The following is a 17,072-nucleotide window of genomic DNA, read 5'->3' on the forward strand; positions in this document are numbered from 1 at the left end:
ATGCTCAACATCAAATTACTTTAAAAGTTATTTTTGAACTATGTAATTAATACTGATCAGAAAGATTTTGACTCCCTAGTGAGGGTTCTAAAACTCAGGGCCCTAAACTACCGCTGGGAATATAAGCCATCCACATGGCAGGTAATTTAACCATATCTGACAAAAACCATGCTTCATTAATTCCATGTCTAGGAAATTATCTGACAAAAATGAACAGATTAAACACACTGTGATCCAGCCACATAGTGGCTGTTGTATTTGTGTTTAGTGCTGTTTACGTATTTACATGGTCATCATAGCCCAGATTATGCAGTTGAACAGATCAGAGATGTTAGTTCTGTTTTTTTGTTTTGTTTTTGATAGGCAGAGAGAGAGAGAGAGAAAGGTCTTCCTTCCATTGGTTCACCCCCCAAATGGCCACTATGGCCGGCGCTCTGCGCCGATCCGAATCCAGGAGCCAGGCGATTCCTCCTGGTCTCCCATGCGGATACAGGGCCCAAGCACTTAGGCCATCCTCCACTGCCTTTCCAGGCCACAGCAGGGAGCTGGACTGGAAGAGGAGCAACTGGGACAGAATTCGGTGCCCCAACTGGGACTAGGACCCGGGGTGCCAGCGCTGCGGGTAGAGGATTAGCCTAGTGAGCTGTGGCACCGGCTGAGACTTTAGAATTCATCATTTTCTTGTGAAACATTAGGCAAGTCACATTATCTTTCTAAACCCCATTTTCCTCACCTATACAGCAAGGTACCTACAACTCAAATGGCCAACTTGACACCATTAGGTACCATTGTATATAGATAAAGAAAAAATCGGGTACAGCGTCCAGAAATGACACAATAAATGGTCATTACTAATATCATCATCATCATCTTATTAAGGTAAATAGCAGGAAAAAGCAAACGACATAGGTTCCTATTATTTGCCCATTTTAAATACATTTTTAAATGTTTATTATACCAGAAGAACGAAAACTGGTAGTTACTTACACAAGGCTCTGTAGAGTACACTGTGGGTGCTGCAAAGCATCACTCATAAACTTTACTCCACCATCTCCTAAGACATTATCTGTCAAACATAAATGTGTCAGCCTTGTATTGGTGATGAGAGCCAAAGAAAGATCCTCACAACCAGCTTCTGTGAGGCCACAGCTTTCTAAGCTGCAAACACAAGATAGGAAGGGATCTGTCAATTCCAAGTTCATGCTTCTCTTCTTCAGGGGGAAATTAGCTGTCGCCCACAACCCTATACCTGTACTAAGAATCAACCTGAACACATTTCCTTAGATTCCATTGCAGCTGTGTATAGGGTATGCTGAAACAAGACACAGAAAGGGAGAGGAGAAGCCTAGATGAGAATGAAAGTAAGAGGTCAATCAGAAAGAAATGTTTCCAAAAGTCGAGTCAAAGAAGAAGGAAATAGAGGGAGACAAGTGGGGTGTATACAGATCTCACACAGAATTGACAGATGAGCTGGTCAGTGTCAGGACCCAGACAGTTTCCCCATTCAGATCATAAGTAAGCTATGCGGAACTGAACAAAACAACTCACGACAGTCTCTCCAGAGGACACTTCGGGTGTCTTAAGGCCTCACATAACAGCTTCACTCCGTCATCTAACAGATTATTGGTTGACAGATTCAGAAATCCCAGACTCTGGTTTCTAATAAGAGCCTTGGATATATTTAAACAACAAACTGTAGTTAGGTCACAGGACTCTAATCTGGAAAAAAATATAGAAAAACAGAAATGATCATTTCCCAGAAAAGGATTACAGTCACCATCCAGTCATCAGATCCTGCCTGAAAATCAAGCTGCTCCATGTAGAATAGGAAGTATTTCACTAAAGCATTAGGTTTTGATAGAGTTAAGGAAGGGAGAGGAAGAATCTTATCTCTCCCTTCTCCAATACCCTGTGAAAATACATATGAAAGATTTTCAAAAATCTTTAATTGATGACAGACTTTAATCTATGAAGAATTCCCTCAAACTACATCTTAGAAGATAATCTAAGGATGACTGAACACTTGTACACTGACTTCTGAGACATAAGAGAATGACTGGAAGTCAAAAGCAGAAGTTGCAACCCTCACAAGCTCATTTGTTTATGGGAGTCAACTCATGATTTCTGAGGAACCCAGTCTTTAAGACTAAAAACAAGAATTAAACCAGAAATAAAACTGTTTCTGGGGCCGGCGCTATGGCGTGTTGGGTAAAGCTGCCACCTGCAGTGCCAGCATCCTATATGGGCGCTGGTTCCAGTCCCAGCTGCTCCACTTCTGAGCCAGCTCTCTGCTATGGCCAGGGAAGACAGAAGATGACCCAAATCCTTGGGCCCCTGCACTGGTGGGGAAGACACGGAAGAAGCTCCTGGCTTCTAGCTTAGGATTGGTGCAGCTCCGGCTATTGTGGCCATCTGGGGAGTAAACCAGTGGACGGAAGGCCTTTCTGTCTCTCTCTGCCTCTGCCTTTCTGTAATTCTGCCTTTCAAATAAACACATAAATCTTTTTTAAAGAAAACTTTCTAAAAATACAGCAAGGCAGATACAGCAGCATTAAAAAGGGGTATGGAAGAAATAAGTATTAGGAGCATATAAGCCTTGTTCTGTTCATCCCTGCTATGTCATAACAGTGGATATAAGCTAGCTCTCTGAACAGCAAGTCCAGGATGGTAGAGTATTTGAACAAAAATCTCAGTTGCAATGAAAAGCTCAAAACTTACCTCAGACTCTGCAGTTTACACCTTGGGTGTTTGAGAGCTTCACATAAGGCCTTTACTCCATTATCCCCTATATCACTGCCAGTCAGGTCCAGGTGCATCAGATGCTGGTTCTGAGTCAGAAAGTTAGAGATGCCCAGGCAACCATCAGGAAAGGAGACAAATCTCAACCTTCAAAAGAAAAATATGCAGGAGGCTTTACAAAAATCATTTCTGTCTGATTACAATAATCCCTTTCTTTTCTATCTAGATCTTGGATATTATATCAATATTTCCTTATTTTACTCTCATCTCTTATCTTACACTGGGTTTCTCAATGAAGTCAGATCATAAAACTAAGTTTTAGGATACTGCTTAGAAAATCAATTAGGTTACAACTTTGACTTCCATCTATAGCCTGACAATTGATCGATTTTTTAACATAAAAAAGGTTGATAACATCAGGAAAAGAAGAACAGGAGTCTCTTAGATCCTTAATCCATGAAAAGACTACCAAAATATTGTTAGGGCCACTTAAAATACTAAAATTATAATATTAATTCATGGGGCCAGCGCTGCAGTGCAGCAGGTTAAAGTCCCGGCCAGCACTGCTGGCATCCCAAAGGGGCACCAGTTCGAGTCCTGGCTGTTCCACTTCCAATCCACCTCCCTACTAATGTGCCTGGAAAACAGCAGAAGCTGGCCCAAGTCCTTGGGCCTCTGTACCCATGTGGGAGACCTGGAAGAAGTTCCTGGCTCCTGGCTTCAGATCAGCTCAACTCTGGCTGTTGTGGCAATTTGGGGAATGAACCAGCAGATGGAAGATCTCTCTCTACCTCTCTGTAACTTTCAAATTAATGTATCTTTAAAAATATGTTAATGTAAGGCTAAAGTATGGTGGCTAAGACAGAGACCCTTATATTCTAAAAGAGGAAGGCATTTAATCCAAAAGGAGGCACTGGCTATTGTTAGAGTTTGGTTTGGTGACACTAAGTGAATGAACAATGATAGGCAAGATATTTAGGGATGAGTATAAACGATTTCCAAGAATATTTTAGTCATGACATATATATACAATTACCTTACCACATCTGTCTGCAAGACTGCAGTTACTCTAGTTACTGAACTCGAAAGTCAGCACTCACTAACTTGCTAAGATTTCTTAGGAAATATTTGGAGGAAGCCTGTTCCTCCCAAAAGCCCATCTATTTTCAGTGCCAATGGAAACAAGAATCTATCATTTTTCAGCACCAAATGGACCTTGGGCACATTGAATAACTCTAAATACAAGGGAAATTAGAATCAATTCCAGCTCTAGGGAGATCCAGTAGACAATAGAAAAAGAGCTATATAAATAATTTTTAAAATGTGAGAGTATCTGGAATCACATTAAGATAAAGACTGACAACAGCAAATGTTGGCAAGGATGAGTAGTTCAAACTTTGACATATGTTACATTGCTGGAGGAACTAGGAAATCAAACAATCACTTTGAAGAACAGTTTGATGACTTCAAGAGTGTAACCAACATCCATGAACCAGCAATTCCATGCCCAAGTATTAGCTCACGAGTTGAAAACATGTCATAAAACAAGAAGACTTCTTATCAATACTAGTTTTGAATATAAATGGATAATTCCCCAGCCAAAATATTTAGATTGGTTGAATGTATAAAAAGCCAAGATCCAAATATATGTTGCCTATAAGAAAGTCACTTTACAAATAGAGATACACATAGGTGCAAAGTAAGGGGCTAGAAAAAGATATAGTAGGCAAATGGAAACCAAGAATGAGCAGGAGTAGCTTATACTAGTATCAGATGAAACAGACTTTAAGTCAAACACTTAAGAGACAAGCACATTATATATTGATGAAAGGATTGATTCAGAAAGGAGATATAACAACCATAAGCATATATGCATACAAAACAAGTCCACCCAGATACACACAGCAAACACTATTAGACCTAAAGGGAGAGATAGGCTCCAGTAGAATAGAGGGAGACTTCAACACCCCACTGTCATCCAGACAGAAAAAAAAAAATCAGTGAAGATATCAGACTTGAATCACACTACTGAACAAATAGACCTAACACATTTACAGACAACTTTACAGAACACTTCACCCAACAGTTACAGAATACTACAGATGAAGCAGCACCACAATGAATAGTCTCTAGGATAGGTCATATATCAGGCCACAAATCAAGTCTCAACAACTACAAAAAGACAAACTATACCATGTATATTCTTAGATCATAGTGAAATAAAGCTAGCAATCTTACAAATACATGGAAATTAAACACGTTACTGAAATGACTGATGAGTCATTGAAGAAATTAAAAAGGAAACAATTTTCTTGAAATAAATGAAAATCTACCATATCAAAACCTGTGGGATACAGCAAAAGCAATATTAAGACAAGTATTTACAGCATTAAGTGCTTTTATTTAGAAAGAAAAGTTCAAATGATCTAAGGTTACATCTCGAGGACAGAACAACAAGAAAAAAATTAGAAGGAAGCAAGAATAAAGATCAGCACAGAAATAAACTGAAACTAAAAAAAAAATTAGAGATCAAAGTGTTTTTTTTCCAAAAAAAACCTAAAGACAAACCTTTAGCCAGTCTGAAAAGCAAAAAGGAAACACTCAAAATTAGAGAGAAAGGAGACATTACAACTGACATTACTAAAATAAAAAGGATCATGAGATAGCACTATGAGCAACCATACACTAACAAATTGGAAAACTTCAAAGAAATGGATAAATTCTTGCATTCACAGAATCTACCAAGATCAGAAAAAGAAAAAAAAAGACCCATAACAAAAAGCAATTAAAAATCTTCCATAAGGAGTCGGCCTTGTGGCATAGTGGGTAAAGCTACCACTGATGCTACCACTGATGGGCAGTGGTTCATGTCTCAGCTGCTCTACTTCTGAACCAGCTCCCTGCTAATGGCCCAGGAAAGGCAGCAGAAAATGACCCACCACTTGGGCCCTTGCATCCACGTGGGAGACCCAGATGGAGCTCCTGGTTTGGCTTGACTCAGCCTAGGCCCTTGCGGCCATTTGGGGAGTGAACCAGCAGATGGAAAATTGATTTCTTTCTGTCTACCTCTCTGTCTTTCCCTCTCTCTGTAACAGCTCCTTTAAGGTAAATGAACCCTAATAAAAAAAAAAAAATCACCCATCAAGGAAAAAAGTCCAGGATCTGATGGCTTTATCACTGAATTGTAGAAAGTATTTAAAGAGGAACTAGGTCCAGTAATTTTCCAACTATTCCAAAATACTGAGCAAGGTGGAACTCTGCAAAAATTTTTGTGAGTCAGTATCACTGATAACCAAAATGGAACAAAGACAACACACAAAAAAATTAGAGCCCTATATCTTGATGAACATAAATGCACACATTCTACTAGCAGACAAATCCAACACCGCATCACAAAGATCATATATCACAGTCAAGTGGGACTTATCCCTTGCAGAGATGGAAGGGTGGTTTAACATTTGCAAATCAATAAATGTCATTATCACATCAACATAACATTATCACATCAACATAATGAAGAACAAAAACCATAGTCATCAACAGATGTGAAGAAAGCATTTGGTAAGATTCAACATCTCTTTGTGATAAAAACCTTCACAAGTTAGATGTAGAAGGAACATACCTCAAAATTAAACAGGTTATATTTGTCAACCAACAGCCATTATCATATCAATGTGGAAAAGCTAAAGCACTTCTTAGATCGGGAGCAAGACAAGGACATCCACTTTCACGACTTTTATTCAATATGGTATTGCAAATATTAGCAAGAATAGTTAAGGAGGAAAAAGATAAAGGGCATCAAAATTAGTAAGGAGGTAGTCAAAATATCCATGTTTTCTGGTGACATGATGTTAAACGTGGAAAATCCTAAGCACTCCATCAAAAAGCTGTTAGAATGATAAACCAATTCAGTGAAGTTGCAGGTTACAAAATAAGCATATAACTCTGGCCTTAGAATCAACCCTTAATGCATTTGGATCTGGCTAAAAAGCCCATGAGAAAATTTCAGGCATGGAAAGCCAAGACACTGTGGCAAAAAATGACCTACATGAAAGATCTGAGTGAGAGCCCAGTGATAAGAAGGGGCCAAAGAAGGAGGTACCTTTCTCTGAAGGGAGGAGAGAACCTCCACTTTGACTATGACCTTGTCTAAATAAGATTGGAGTTGGTGAACTCAAGAGGCTTCCATAGCCTTGGCAGCTCATGACAAGAGCCTCAGGTGATTACTGATGTCATAAATGAGAGTGTCAATTGTTAAATCAACAACAGGAATCACTGTGCACTTGCTCCCCATGTAGGACCTCTGTCCTTAATGCGTTGTACTATGAGAATTAACAGTAAAACTAGTCTTCAAACAGTACTTTATACTTGTGTGTCTGTGTGGATGCAAACTGTTGAAATCTTTACTTAGTATAGAGTTGATCCTCTGTATATAAAGATAATTAAAAATGAATCTTAATGAAGAATGGGATGGGAGAAGGAGTAGGAGGTGGGATGGTCTGGGGGTGGGAGGGTGGGTATGGGGGGGGAAGAACCACTATAATCCAAATATTGTACTTAGGAAACTTAAATAAAATCTTTCTATAAAAACATAAATAAAAGCTTTTTTTATACACTAATGATGAAATCAACAAAAGGCAAATTTAAAAAATCCACTCACAATAGCCACCAAAAAAAAAAAATATTTACAAATAAATTTAACCAAAGTGAAAGAGCGCTACACTGAAAATTATAAAACACTGATGAAAGAAATCAAGGACAAAAAATAAATGAAATAAATGTTATTGCTCATGGATTGGAAAAAATGTCTGTACTACCTCAAGCAATCCTCATATGGATTCAGTATAACAATCAAAATGCCAATCACATTAAGAAATTAGAAAAAAAAAACATTCCTAGATTTCATATGGAATTACAAAAGACCCAGAATACCCAAAGTTATCCTGAGCAAAAATAATCAAGGTAGAGGCATCACAATCGCTGACTTTAAAGCATACTACAAAGCTATAGTAATTAAAACAGCATGGTACTGCCATAAAAAACACAGATCAATGGAACATAAGAGATATTCCTGAAATTAATCCATGTATATACAGCCAATTGGTGTTTGATAGCAGTGCCCAAACTAGAGAAAGGATAATCTCTTTGATAAATGATGCTGGCAAAATTGGATGTATGTGTGTCAAAGAATGGAATTAGATCCCTACCTTTTAACACTTAAAAAAAAAAAAAAAAGATCAACTCAAGGTAGATCTAAGACCTAAATTTAAGATCTGAGGCTTTAAATCTGGGGTTGAGAATGTACGAAAGTATTTCAAGACATCAGTGTAGGTGATGACTTCTTAGATGAGACCCCCCCAAGGTACAGGTAATGAAAAAAAACTAGACAAATGGGATTTTATCAAACAGAGAAGCTTCTGCATGGGAAAGGAAACAAAAGTGAAGAAACAGCTGACTGAATGGGAAAAAAAATCTGCAAACTATCTGACATAGGGTTAATATCCAGACTATAACAGCAATTCAAGAAACTCAGCAATAAAAAACCAATCCATTTAAAAATGGGCAAATGACTTAAATACAGTTCTCAAAAGAAATTTAAATAGTCAGGAAATATCTGGAAAAAAATGCTCAACATCACTAGCCATCAAGAAAATGAAACTCAAAACCACAATGAGGTATCACTTCACCCCTGTCAAAGAATTGTTATATCCCAAAGACTAACAAATGTTACTGAGGATGTGCAGAAGGGAAACTTTAAAAAATAGTTTTATTTGAAAGTCAGAGAGTCAGAGTCAGAGGAATTAGAAAGAGAGAGATTGACCGATTTTCCACCCACTGGTTCACTACCCAAATGGCTGCTAAGGCCAGGGCCGATCCAGGATGACATGAGGAGCCTGGAATTCCTTCTAGGTTTTCCACATGGATGTAGGGGCCTAGCACCTGGGCAATCCAGTGCTTTCTCAGGCTTATTAGCAGGGAGCTAGATTGTGACTGGAGCATCTAGGAATTGAATCCGCATCCACACAGGTTGCTGGCATAGCAGAAGTTAGCTTAACAAGCTAAGCCCCAACACCGGCCCCGAAAGGGGAACTCTTGTTGATCATGTAAATTAGAGCAGCCACTGTGGAAAACACAGTATAGAGATTTCTTAGAATATTAGAAATATGCTTGTCTCATGATCCAGCAACCCCATTAGCTGGGTTTATGACCAAAAATCATGAATGAATTGTATCAAAGAGATACTTGCACCAACATGGTTTATAGCAGCACTATTCACACTAGACAAAATATGGAAACAACCAAGGTGGCCATCAGATGAATGAAGAAAAATGTGATACACACACACACTTTCTTGTACACACAATGGACTAATATTCAGCCATAAGAGAATAAAATATTAACATTTGCATCCAAATAGATGCAACCGGAGAACATCATGTTAAATGAAATAAACCAGACACAGGACAAATACTGTATGTTTTCCCTGATATAGCAGTTAAAATTTAAAAAGGAAAAAAATTCCTGCATGTGTCAACATTGCTGCAAATAGTTTCAAACTTTTATATTTCTGAGAAACTAATAGTTAAGAATGTTATACTACTATAGTTTTAATTACCTGTGATTATTTTAAAACTGACTGTATATGAATCAAAAAGCAATCTATCTAAATGATTCTGAGAAATAAAGCTAATCTGTGGTGACAGAAATTAGAGAATGATTGCACTGGGGCTGGCACTGTAGCACAGTGAGTTAAGCTGCTGCCTGTGATGCCAGCATCCCACATGAGCGCTGGTACCAGTCCTGGCTGCTCCATTTCCAATCAGGCTCCTTGCTATTGTGCCTGGGAAAGCAGTGGAGAATGGCCCAAATGGTTGAGTGCCTGCACCCACATGGAGTCCTGAAAGAAGCTCCTGGCTTTGGCCTGTCTCAGCCCTGGCCATTCTGGCATTTGCACAGTGAGTCAGCAGATGGAAGAGCTCCCTCTGTCTCTCATTCTGACTTTCAAATAAATAAGTATATCTTCTTTAAAAAAAGTAAAATGATTGCACTACACTGGATGGGTTGAGAGGATTTCACAGAAAGGAGTACAGGAATTTTTGAGGGAATGGAAACATCATTTTGGTTGTTGACAAGAAAGTGTGAGAAAGTGAACATTTAATATCTGTATGATATTGAATGTAAACTCCTCAACAGAAAAATTGTTTAGACTGTAAGTTCCAGAATATGTCACTGGAAGTGCTTTGTTGACCTGCCTGCAATGTCTCAGCTCTGCATTCCTTCTTCATCTCGAAAATTCTTTAAGTATGAAAACCAATGGGAACAGCTACATTGGAATCTGTGGAATCTTTCCCAAAACAAGTTATGCTACCATGTTTTTAGAATTTTCCATTACTCATTTTACACAACTGATGCTAAATACAGTCATATGTTGCCCGAGGATGAAATATACTGTGAGAGCTGTATTGTTGGGCTATTTCATCATTGTGCAAAGAATGTACTTATACAAACTAAAGAAGTTGCTAGGTGATGTAATCTTGTGGACCACTATCAGTGTATCTCAGGTCTGTCAATGATGGAAACATGATGTGGCATGTAACTTATTTGTTTACTATCGATTTCCCCTAACAAGTACAAGTGGAAGGTGACAGAGACAGAGAATTTGCAATAACTTCATTATATTTTCTCATGGCAGACTTACAGTAGCTTTTGCAGTTTACAGTTTGGGTGACTAAGTTCTTGATAAAAAATCCTCATCGCTAGTTCATCAAGGTTGCTATGGCACAGGTTCAGTTCTTTCAAGTGTTCATTTGTGTGAATCACAGAACAGAGATCTTTCCAGCAACGAATAATGAGATCTTCATCGTTTTGCCTAAATAATTAGAAGATGAAAAGACCAATTAATCTATTTCAGCCCAGGCAACTCTCAGAAGAGGGAATGGGGTAAAATTAAGTGTACTTCTGAAATGACAAAAGCATCCAGTGCAGCTTTGTCACAGGCACAGTCCACCAGGAAGTCTATCAGTGGGCACACCCGAAGTCTTTTCTGCCCACCAGCTTCCCTCCCTTCATTTCCTTACCACACAAAATAAGAGGGACTTTACTTTGGTGGGAGAGACTTATGAAGGACAAGACAGAAGTATTTAAATACCCAAAGAGCTAATTTCAAGAGAAAAAAAATAAGGCATGAGCACAAAGAGTAGGATGAAGACTAGTGGGTAGACATAAGCTATAATATGGTCTAGATTAACAACCGCGGGCTTTGAACACCAGGCCTACCAATTAATAGCTCTGTATTTTAAGGAAGTCACATCAGTTCTTTGAGTTTCAAGTTTTCTTCATCTATAAAATTATAAAACGGAAATGCCATCTCCCTTCACAGTGTTGTGAGGGTTTAATTATTAATTTCAGTGGGAACACAAAAGCATGTTGTATACTTTAAAAGTTTATGATTTAATTATTTGGATATCAACAGAAACGGAGAACTGTATTGTTGGCAATTTCATCATTGTGCAAATATCAAAGAATGTACTTATACAAACTAAAGCAGCTGCAAGGTGATGTAATCTTGTGGACCAGATTCACCATAAGTCAAATTCTTAGGGCTAATGTGAATATTTAGTAAGGCAATCTAAAGAAAATGCCAATATCTAACATTTCAAGTGCTGCTAACAATTGGTAGCTTGTTTGCATTGAAATATATAAAAGGCTAGTGGATTGCCTTGTACCTCATATCCATTTCCATAGCTTACTTAAATGGAAATGAATGACACTGCAGACTATCATGAGGCCTTAAATTTGTGAAAACAAATAAATCATACATTCAAATATGCAAGTGCTTCTTATATATAAATACTATAGACATAGTGAATAAGAGATCCTGCCCTCATGAAGTTTACAATGGTGTTATGTTTTAGAAGAGACTGAAGTCACTTACTTTAGAATAGTAGGTTCTCAGATCCTTTTTAATTTCAGTAATAATTCCAACTCCTGTAGTAGTAATGCTATAACATAGGTGAGGGAAGCTAGCATGAAGACGGTCATTTAGTGGTAAGAATACCTTACCATCATTTATTATTAGGCATGCTCTACATTCTCACATTTTCTTTAGATGGAACTAGGGAACTGACTGAAAGACTTATCAAAATTCCTCCAAAAGGTTTAAAGTTATAGCATCCAAGCCCACAATTTTCACTGTCTCAGATCATAGAAAAATTAAATTTATAAGCTAAGATTGCTTCTGAAATTTAATGGCTATCAGATAGCTCAAGTAAAGTTGGAAAAACAAGAATTTGCAATCAGATGAGTGACCTCTGTTAAGTTATAAGCCTTCTTGGTACCTGTTTTTTTTTTTTTTTTTTTTTTTTTTTGACAGGCAGAGTTAGACAGTGAGAGACACAGAGAAAGGTCTTTTTCCAATGGTTCACCCGTTAAGTGCCTGCTACGGCTGGCGCGTTGTGGCTGGCGCCAATCCAAAGCCAGGAGCCAGGTGCTTCCTCCAGGTCTCCAATGCAGGTGCAGGGCCCAAGCACTTGGGCCATCCTCCACTGCCCTCCAGGGCCACAGCAGAGAGCTGGACTGGAAGAGGAGCAACCGGGACAGAATCCGGCGCCCCGACTGGGACTAGAACCCTGGGTGCCAGCACCACAGGTGGAGAATTAACCTAGTGGCCCACCTCACTGGTTTTTCTAAGGATAGAAATAACAGTATCTACTTCATTGGGCTGTTGGAAAACAAAATGAGTTAAAGGACTTAGATTGTCAGGTATGTTGTAAGCACTCAGCAGATGTTAGCTATTATTTTATGTGGGCTTGAATCAAGAATTATCAACTTTCTAGGTAAACCTCTCTGAATCTGGTTTGTAATCTTAATAAACTGAGGGTGTCAGCTCTGTGGCACAGCAGTTTAATCCTCTGCCTGCAGTGCTGGCATCCCATATGGGCACTGGTTCTAGTTCTGGCTGCTTCTCTTCCGATCCAGCTCTCTGCTATGGCCTCAGAAAGCAGTGGAAGATGCACCCACATGGGAGACTTGGAAGAAGCTCCTGGCTCCTGGCTTCAGATCAGTGCAGCTCTGGCCATTGCAGCCATTTGGGGAGTGAACCAGCAGATGAAGACCTTTCTCTGTCTCTCCCTCTCACTGTCTATATCTCTACCTCTCAAAATCTTTAAAAATATATATATATAAACTGAGATGTTTGCAATTAGCATTAAATTGCATGATATATTAAATATCCAACCCACTAAACTAAGATCTCAATCTTAGTTAAACCTAATTCACTAAACTGAGTTCCACAGTCCAATCCTCCTAGATTTAGATGGGCAGTCAGAAAAGGCTACTTGAAATGGACAGGGTAAAACAGCACACTTAATAAAATGAAGTTCACTTTTTAAAAAAAAAATCATTTAGCAACTACTATATTTTTACCTTTGACTCTCAGACTTAAAAGGGCAGAACACTTCAGAAACTGCAAAACAAAGACCAGCCTCTCTCTAGGTAACACAGATGTTGAGCAAGGTCAGTAGTGCACAGAGAACACAGTACACAGAAATGATCAGTGTACACTAGGTTTACCAAGAAATTTATGGGCCTTTATTCTTCTGGAGGAAAATATTTTTAAAAATTAAATATACCAACTGTAATGAATTAAAATTTGCATTATGCCACATTCCTCCTTGAGGACTGAGGCAGTCATTCCCTCGCATTGCTGGGAGTACTGGCAGCTTAGAACTCAGTCCACACCCCAGCCTGGTGTTGCTCTCAGGCCAAGCCATATTAGGCCAGTTTTTGCCCATTCATTAAGGGGTTTAAATGCCTAATCTCTTTGCTTCCAAGTGGAGCAACTCTGAAGTTTTACTCCAGCTCTGGAACCTCAGCTCAATAGTTCTTCCCTCTGATCAAATCTAGGTCATTTCTGGGGAACTGACAAAACACACTTACCAAGTTTTGGCTGGGCAACTTGAGTTTACTATCTTCTCAAATATCACTGATACCGACAGTTTAATGGTCTGCAAGCATCGGCAGTGCTTAAGGCAAAATGAAGTCACAAGCAAATGGTTTTTTTCACACATTTTAATGTCAATCTTTGGGAAGTAGCTCATTGCCTGACTTATAAATGCTTCATCTTGAGTCTCATACAGGTGGTGAAACAACTCCAGAAATCCCAGCTCGGATGGAGAGTAGTCACTGTTTCCTAATTCTTCCATCCACTGAAGCGACTCTTGTTTTATGTCCAATGATGTTTTACAATTTAAAGCTTCCTCCAGTTGTTTTATTTTCTTTTCATTCAATAGTCCAAACAAAAAGCATCTCATCTGCATCAAATTAGAGTCTTTATCATTTTTGCTTTCAAGTAACAACTTCAAATCTTCAAAAGACTCAACAGGATAATCCCTAGCTTCCCAGTTGTCCTTCAACATATAAAACATAGCTGCAAAAAATTCCTGAACATGTAGATGGGTGAACACATAGCAATTTTCATACTCTCTGTCCCTTTGAAGAATATTCATGTCCAGAAAAATTGCAACATCATCTTTGGTCAACCCATGCTTTCTGAGATTGTCCCTGTAAAACACATGTGTCATAGTCCATATTCCTTTTGCAGCCAAGTGGCACAGCCTCCCCAGTTGGTCCTGGTTGGGCAGACTAAGACAGCATTCATCTACTGATGTGAACAAGCTGGAAATGTAGCTGGTAAAAAGAGCTGTGGTTGTCTGGCAGGTGACTGTGACATCACCACCCTTCTCCATTTCCCGCTTCAGACAAGTACAAGCAATCCAGCACACCTGGGGGACCCGGCACATGCTAAAAAGCATCTCATTGCTTCTTAGCAAACTGAATGCTTTCTTGCCCCACTCCTCATCTTCAAAAAACTGGTAAATATACTCCTTTCTTATCTGCTCAGGCATTCCGGGTATTTCTACATAACGTTGACTCTTCAATACATTCTTCAGTCTCTTGGAAGATGTGAGTCTCATTGTCAACAATAAAGATGACTCAGGAAGCATCACTTTCCTCAGCAAACTACTCAGGAGGAAGGACACTGGGTGCACCTGGGTCCAGTCTTCACACAGTGCAAACTCAGGCTCCTCAAAGGCAAAGTTCAGTTCATCAAAACTATCAATAATAAAAAGGAGACCACTTGGCTGTGACAGAATCTTTTCAATGGGACTTTCTGCGCTGGGCCAGTCCTTCGATATCAGTTGAGCAAAGCTTGTCTCCTTCAACTGGTTCATCTCTCTCCCATTGAGGTAAAACACATAGGAAAACTTCTGATAGAAATTGCCCTTTGCCCAATCTAACATTGCCTTCCTTGCCAACTTTGTTTTCCCAACCCCAGCGGCTCCCTGAAGCACCACTATCTGTGGCTGCTCACCAGTTTTGACATCCATATCAAACAAATGCTCCACCAAATCTTCATCTTCCTGAGAAATTGCACGATGGAAAGTTTCAAGTTCTCCAAGCCAAGAGCTCTCATCCCAAATGATGCAAAATTTTTCCTTAATTTGAATTCTGTATTCTGTTCCACTATCTAGATTAGAATAGTACAGGGGGAAAAAAAAGCAATAAACACACAATCAAAACAAATTCTGAGTTGTAATGTTAAGAATATTGGACTTGGGGTTAGAACCAAATAATAATACAGGCCAAATTCAAAGCTGGTATAAATAAAAAAAAGTAACTCACATACAAATATTCTTACGGATTTAAAATTTGCATTAGCAAATTTGCATTTACCTTCTGGTAAATGTTTTCCCAAGTTATTATCTAATGATTGAAACTGCTTTCTAAGTTTTCATTTGATATTGCTATTGTAGGTAAGTGATCTGGGACTGGCACCCCCATTTCTCTATTGGTAAGTCCAACTTGTTCTTATTTCTCTATTCTTTGAGGTAGGAAAGTAATTCTATTCTGAAGGACTCTCCAAGATGTAAAATTTGATCTTGATATCTTATAAAAGGAATGGTTAACATTTTCTGTAACAGCATAGCCAAAATGAGAGCTTAAATTATAATTTCACAACTAGGTTTACTTCGCCATGGGCACAGTAAACAGGCAACACCTCCCTTTCAGACCAAACAAGGGAAAGAGTTTTAAAGCGAGGACATAGCTTTCCTCATGGGCATTATCTACCTCAGAAAAACTACTACAGAACATGCCTATGACTACAGATTTCTAGTTTAGGCCACTAAAGATTAGAGATGGGACTTGAGCACCCCCTTGACTTGCATCCTCTGGTCTGCTTTAACAAAAACCAGGAGGAAAAGAAAGCTAGGCATCAGAAATGTAAAGATAGGTGGCAGGATGGCTGTTCTGTACAGTGATCTGCCCTCAAGGAGGCCCAACAGGCCAGTCCACTGCAGTGGCCTGCAATGTGGTAAGCCTGGGCTTCAGCAGAAATCAGCTTGTGAAGAGCCCTGGCAGCTCTGCCAGCCAAGAGTTGGATCACTGGAAATGGAACTGCCCTGGAGTTGAAGGACTTCAGGTCAGAGCCACGGATCTTATTGGTTCTAAGCTGAAAAGCCCTTCACTCAGCCCAGCTTCCAAAATGACCACCACAGCTGAGGGGATGGCCAAGTAGGGTCAGCAGCATTACAGGCAGAACTGTAAATTTCCTGTTACAGTTGTCACCTGCCTTTACCTGGCCAGCTCTCCTCCCAGGCCAGATAGGTAATGGACGTCAACAGGGTGCCTTCCCCAAGGAGGTTCACACCTCCCTTAGGATGTACCCTATGAAGAGATAGACAGGTCTGGGCCTCTTAACTTACAAGGCCTAAAGCCCACCAGATTATTTTCAAGCCCCTTCTGTCAGTTTCTATTTATCTCAATCGGAGAACTTATTAGTGGCTTAGACAGCACGTTTCTTGAGTCCTCTAATAATGACTCTGTCCTTTGTTCTATACCCTGTCTAGCCTACGTGGGCCTCATTCCTTTGTAATCATAGCCTCTAACATTAATGGCTCTACTCCCAACCTGTGTACTGATGGTCCTCTCCCCTACTTAATCTTGTATGATTATTCAGAATTTCTCTACAGACAAACCCCTCTACCTGCAAAAGTTGAGTGGCTGTTCTCCTGGTCTTGGCTGGGATCAGATTTAAGCCACATCCAAACTGTCCCCACAAGGGTCCAGAGACCCCCCATTTCCTCTCCTCTATGAAATCCTTTCATTACCTGGTTAATGCCACTCTTAGGATCATTGGTTGCTATTCTCACCCTGACTTGTATACTACCGTGTCTGTTTAAGTGTTTACAGCAGGTGATAATGGAATGAACTGAGGCCTTCGGCAACCAAGCGGTCAAACAGATGCTTCTCCATCTATACATGCCTGTCCC

At 39.4% G+C, this 17,072-nt stretch overlaps 1 protein-coding gene across 1 annotated transcript in view; it reads right to left on the reverse strand.

Moving 5' to 3' along the window:
- Window positions 1-17,072, reverse strand: part of NLRP14 (NLR family pyrin domain containing 14) — a 42,124-nt gene that overhangs the window by 11,317 nt on the left and 13,735 nt on the right. Inside the window, exons 4-8 of the mRNA XM_051823535.2 lie at window positions 13,678-15,268; window positions 10,439-10,609; window positions 2,719-2,886; window positions 1,549-1,719; window positions 988-1,158 (exon numbers count right to left, since the gene is read on the reverse strand). Coding sequence (XP_051679495.2) covers window positions 988-1,158; window positions 1,549-1,719; window positions 2,719-2,886; window positions 10,439-10,609; window positions 13,678-15,268 — 2,272 coding nt within the window. The remainder of the gene's footprint in view (window positions 1-987; window positions 1,159-1,548; window positions 1,720-2,718; window positions 2,887-10,438; window positions 10,610-13,677; window positions 15,269-17,072) is intronic.

Source organism: Oryctolagus cuniculus, chromosome 1 (assembly GCF_964237555.1).
Source record: "Oryctolagus cuniculus chromosome 1, mOryCun1.1, whole genome shotgun sequence".
Lineage (NCBI taxonomy): Eukaryota > Metazoa > Chordata > Mammalia > Lagomorpha > Leporidae > Oryctolagus > Oryctolagus cuniculus.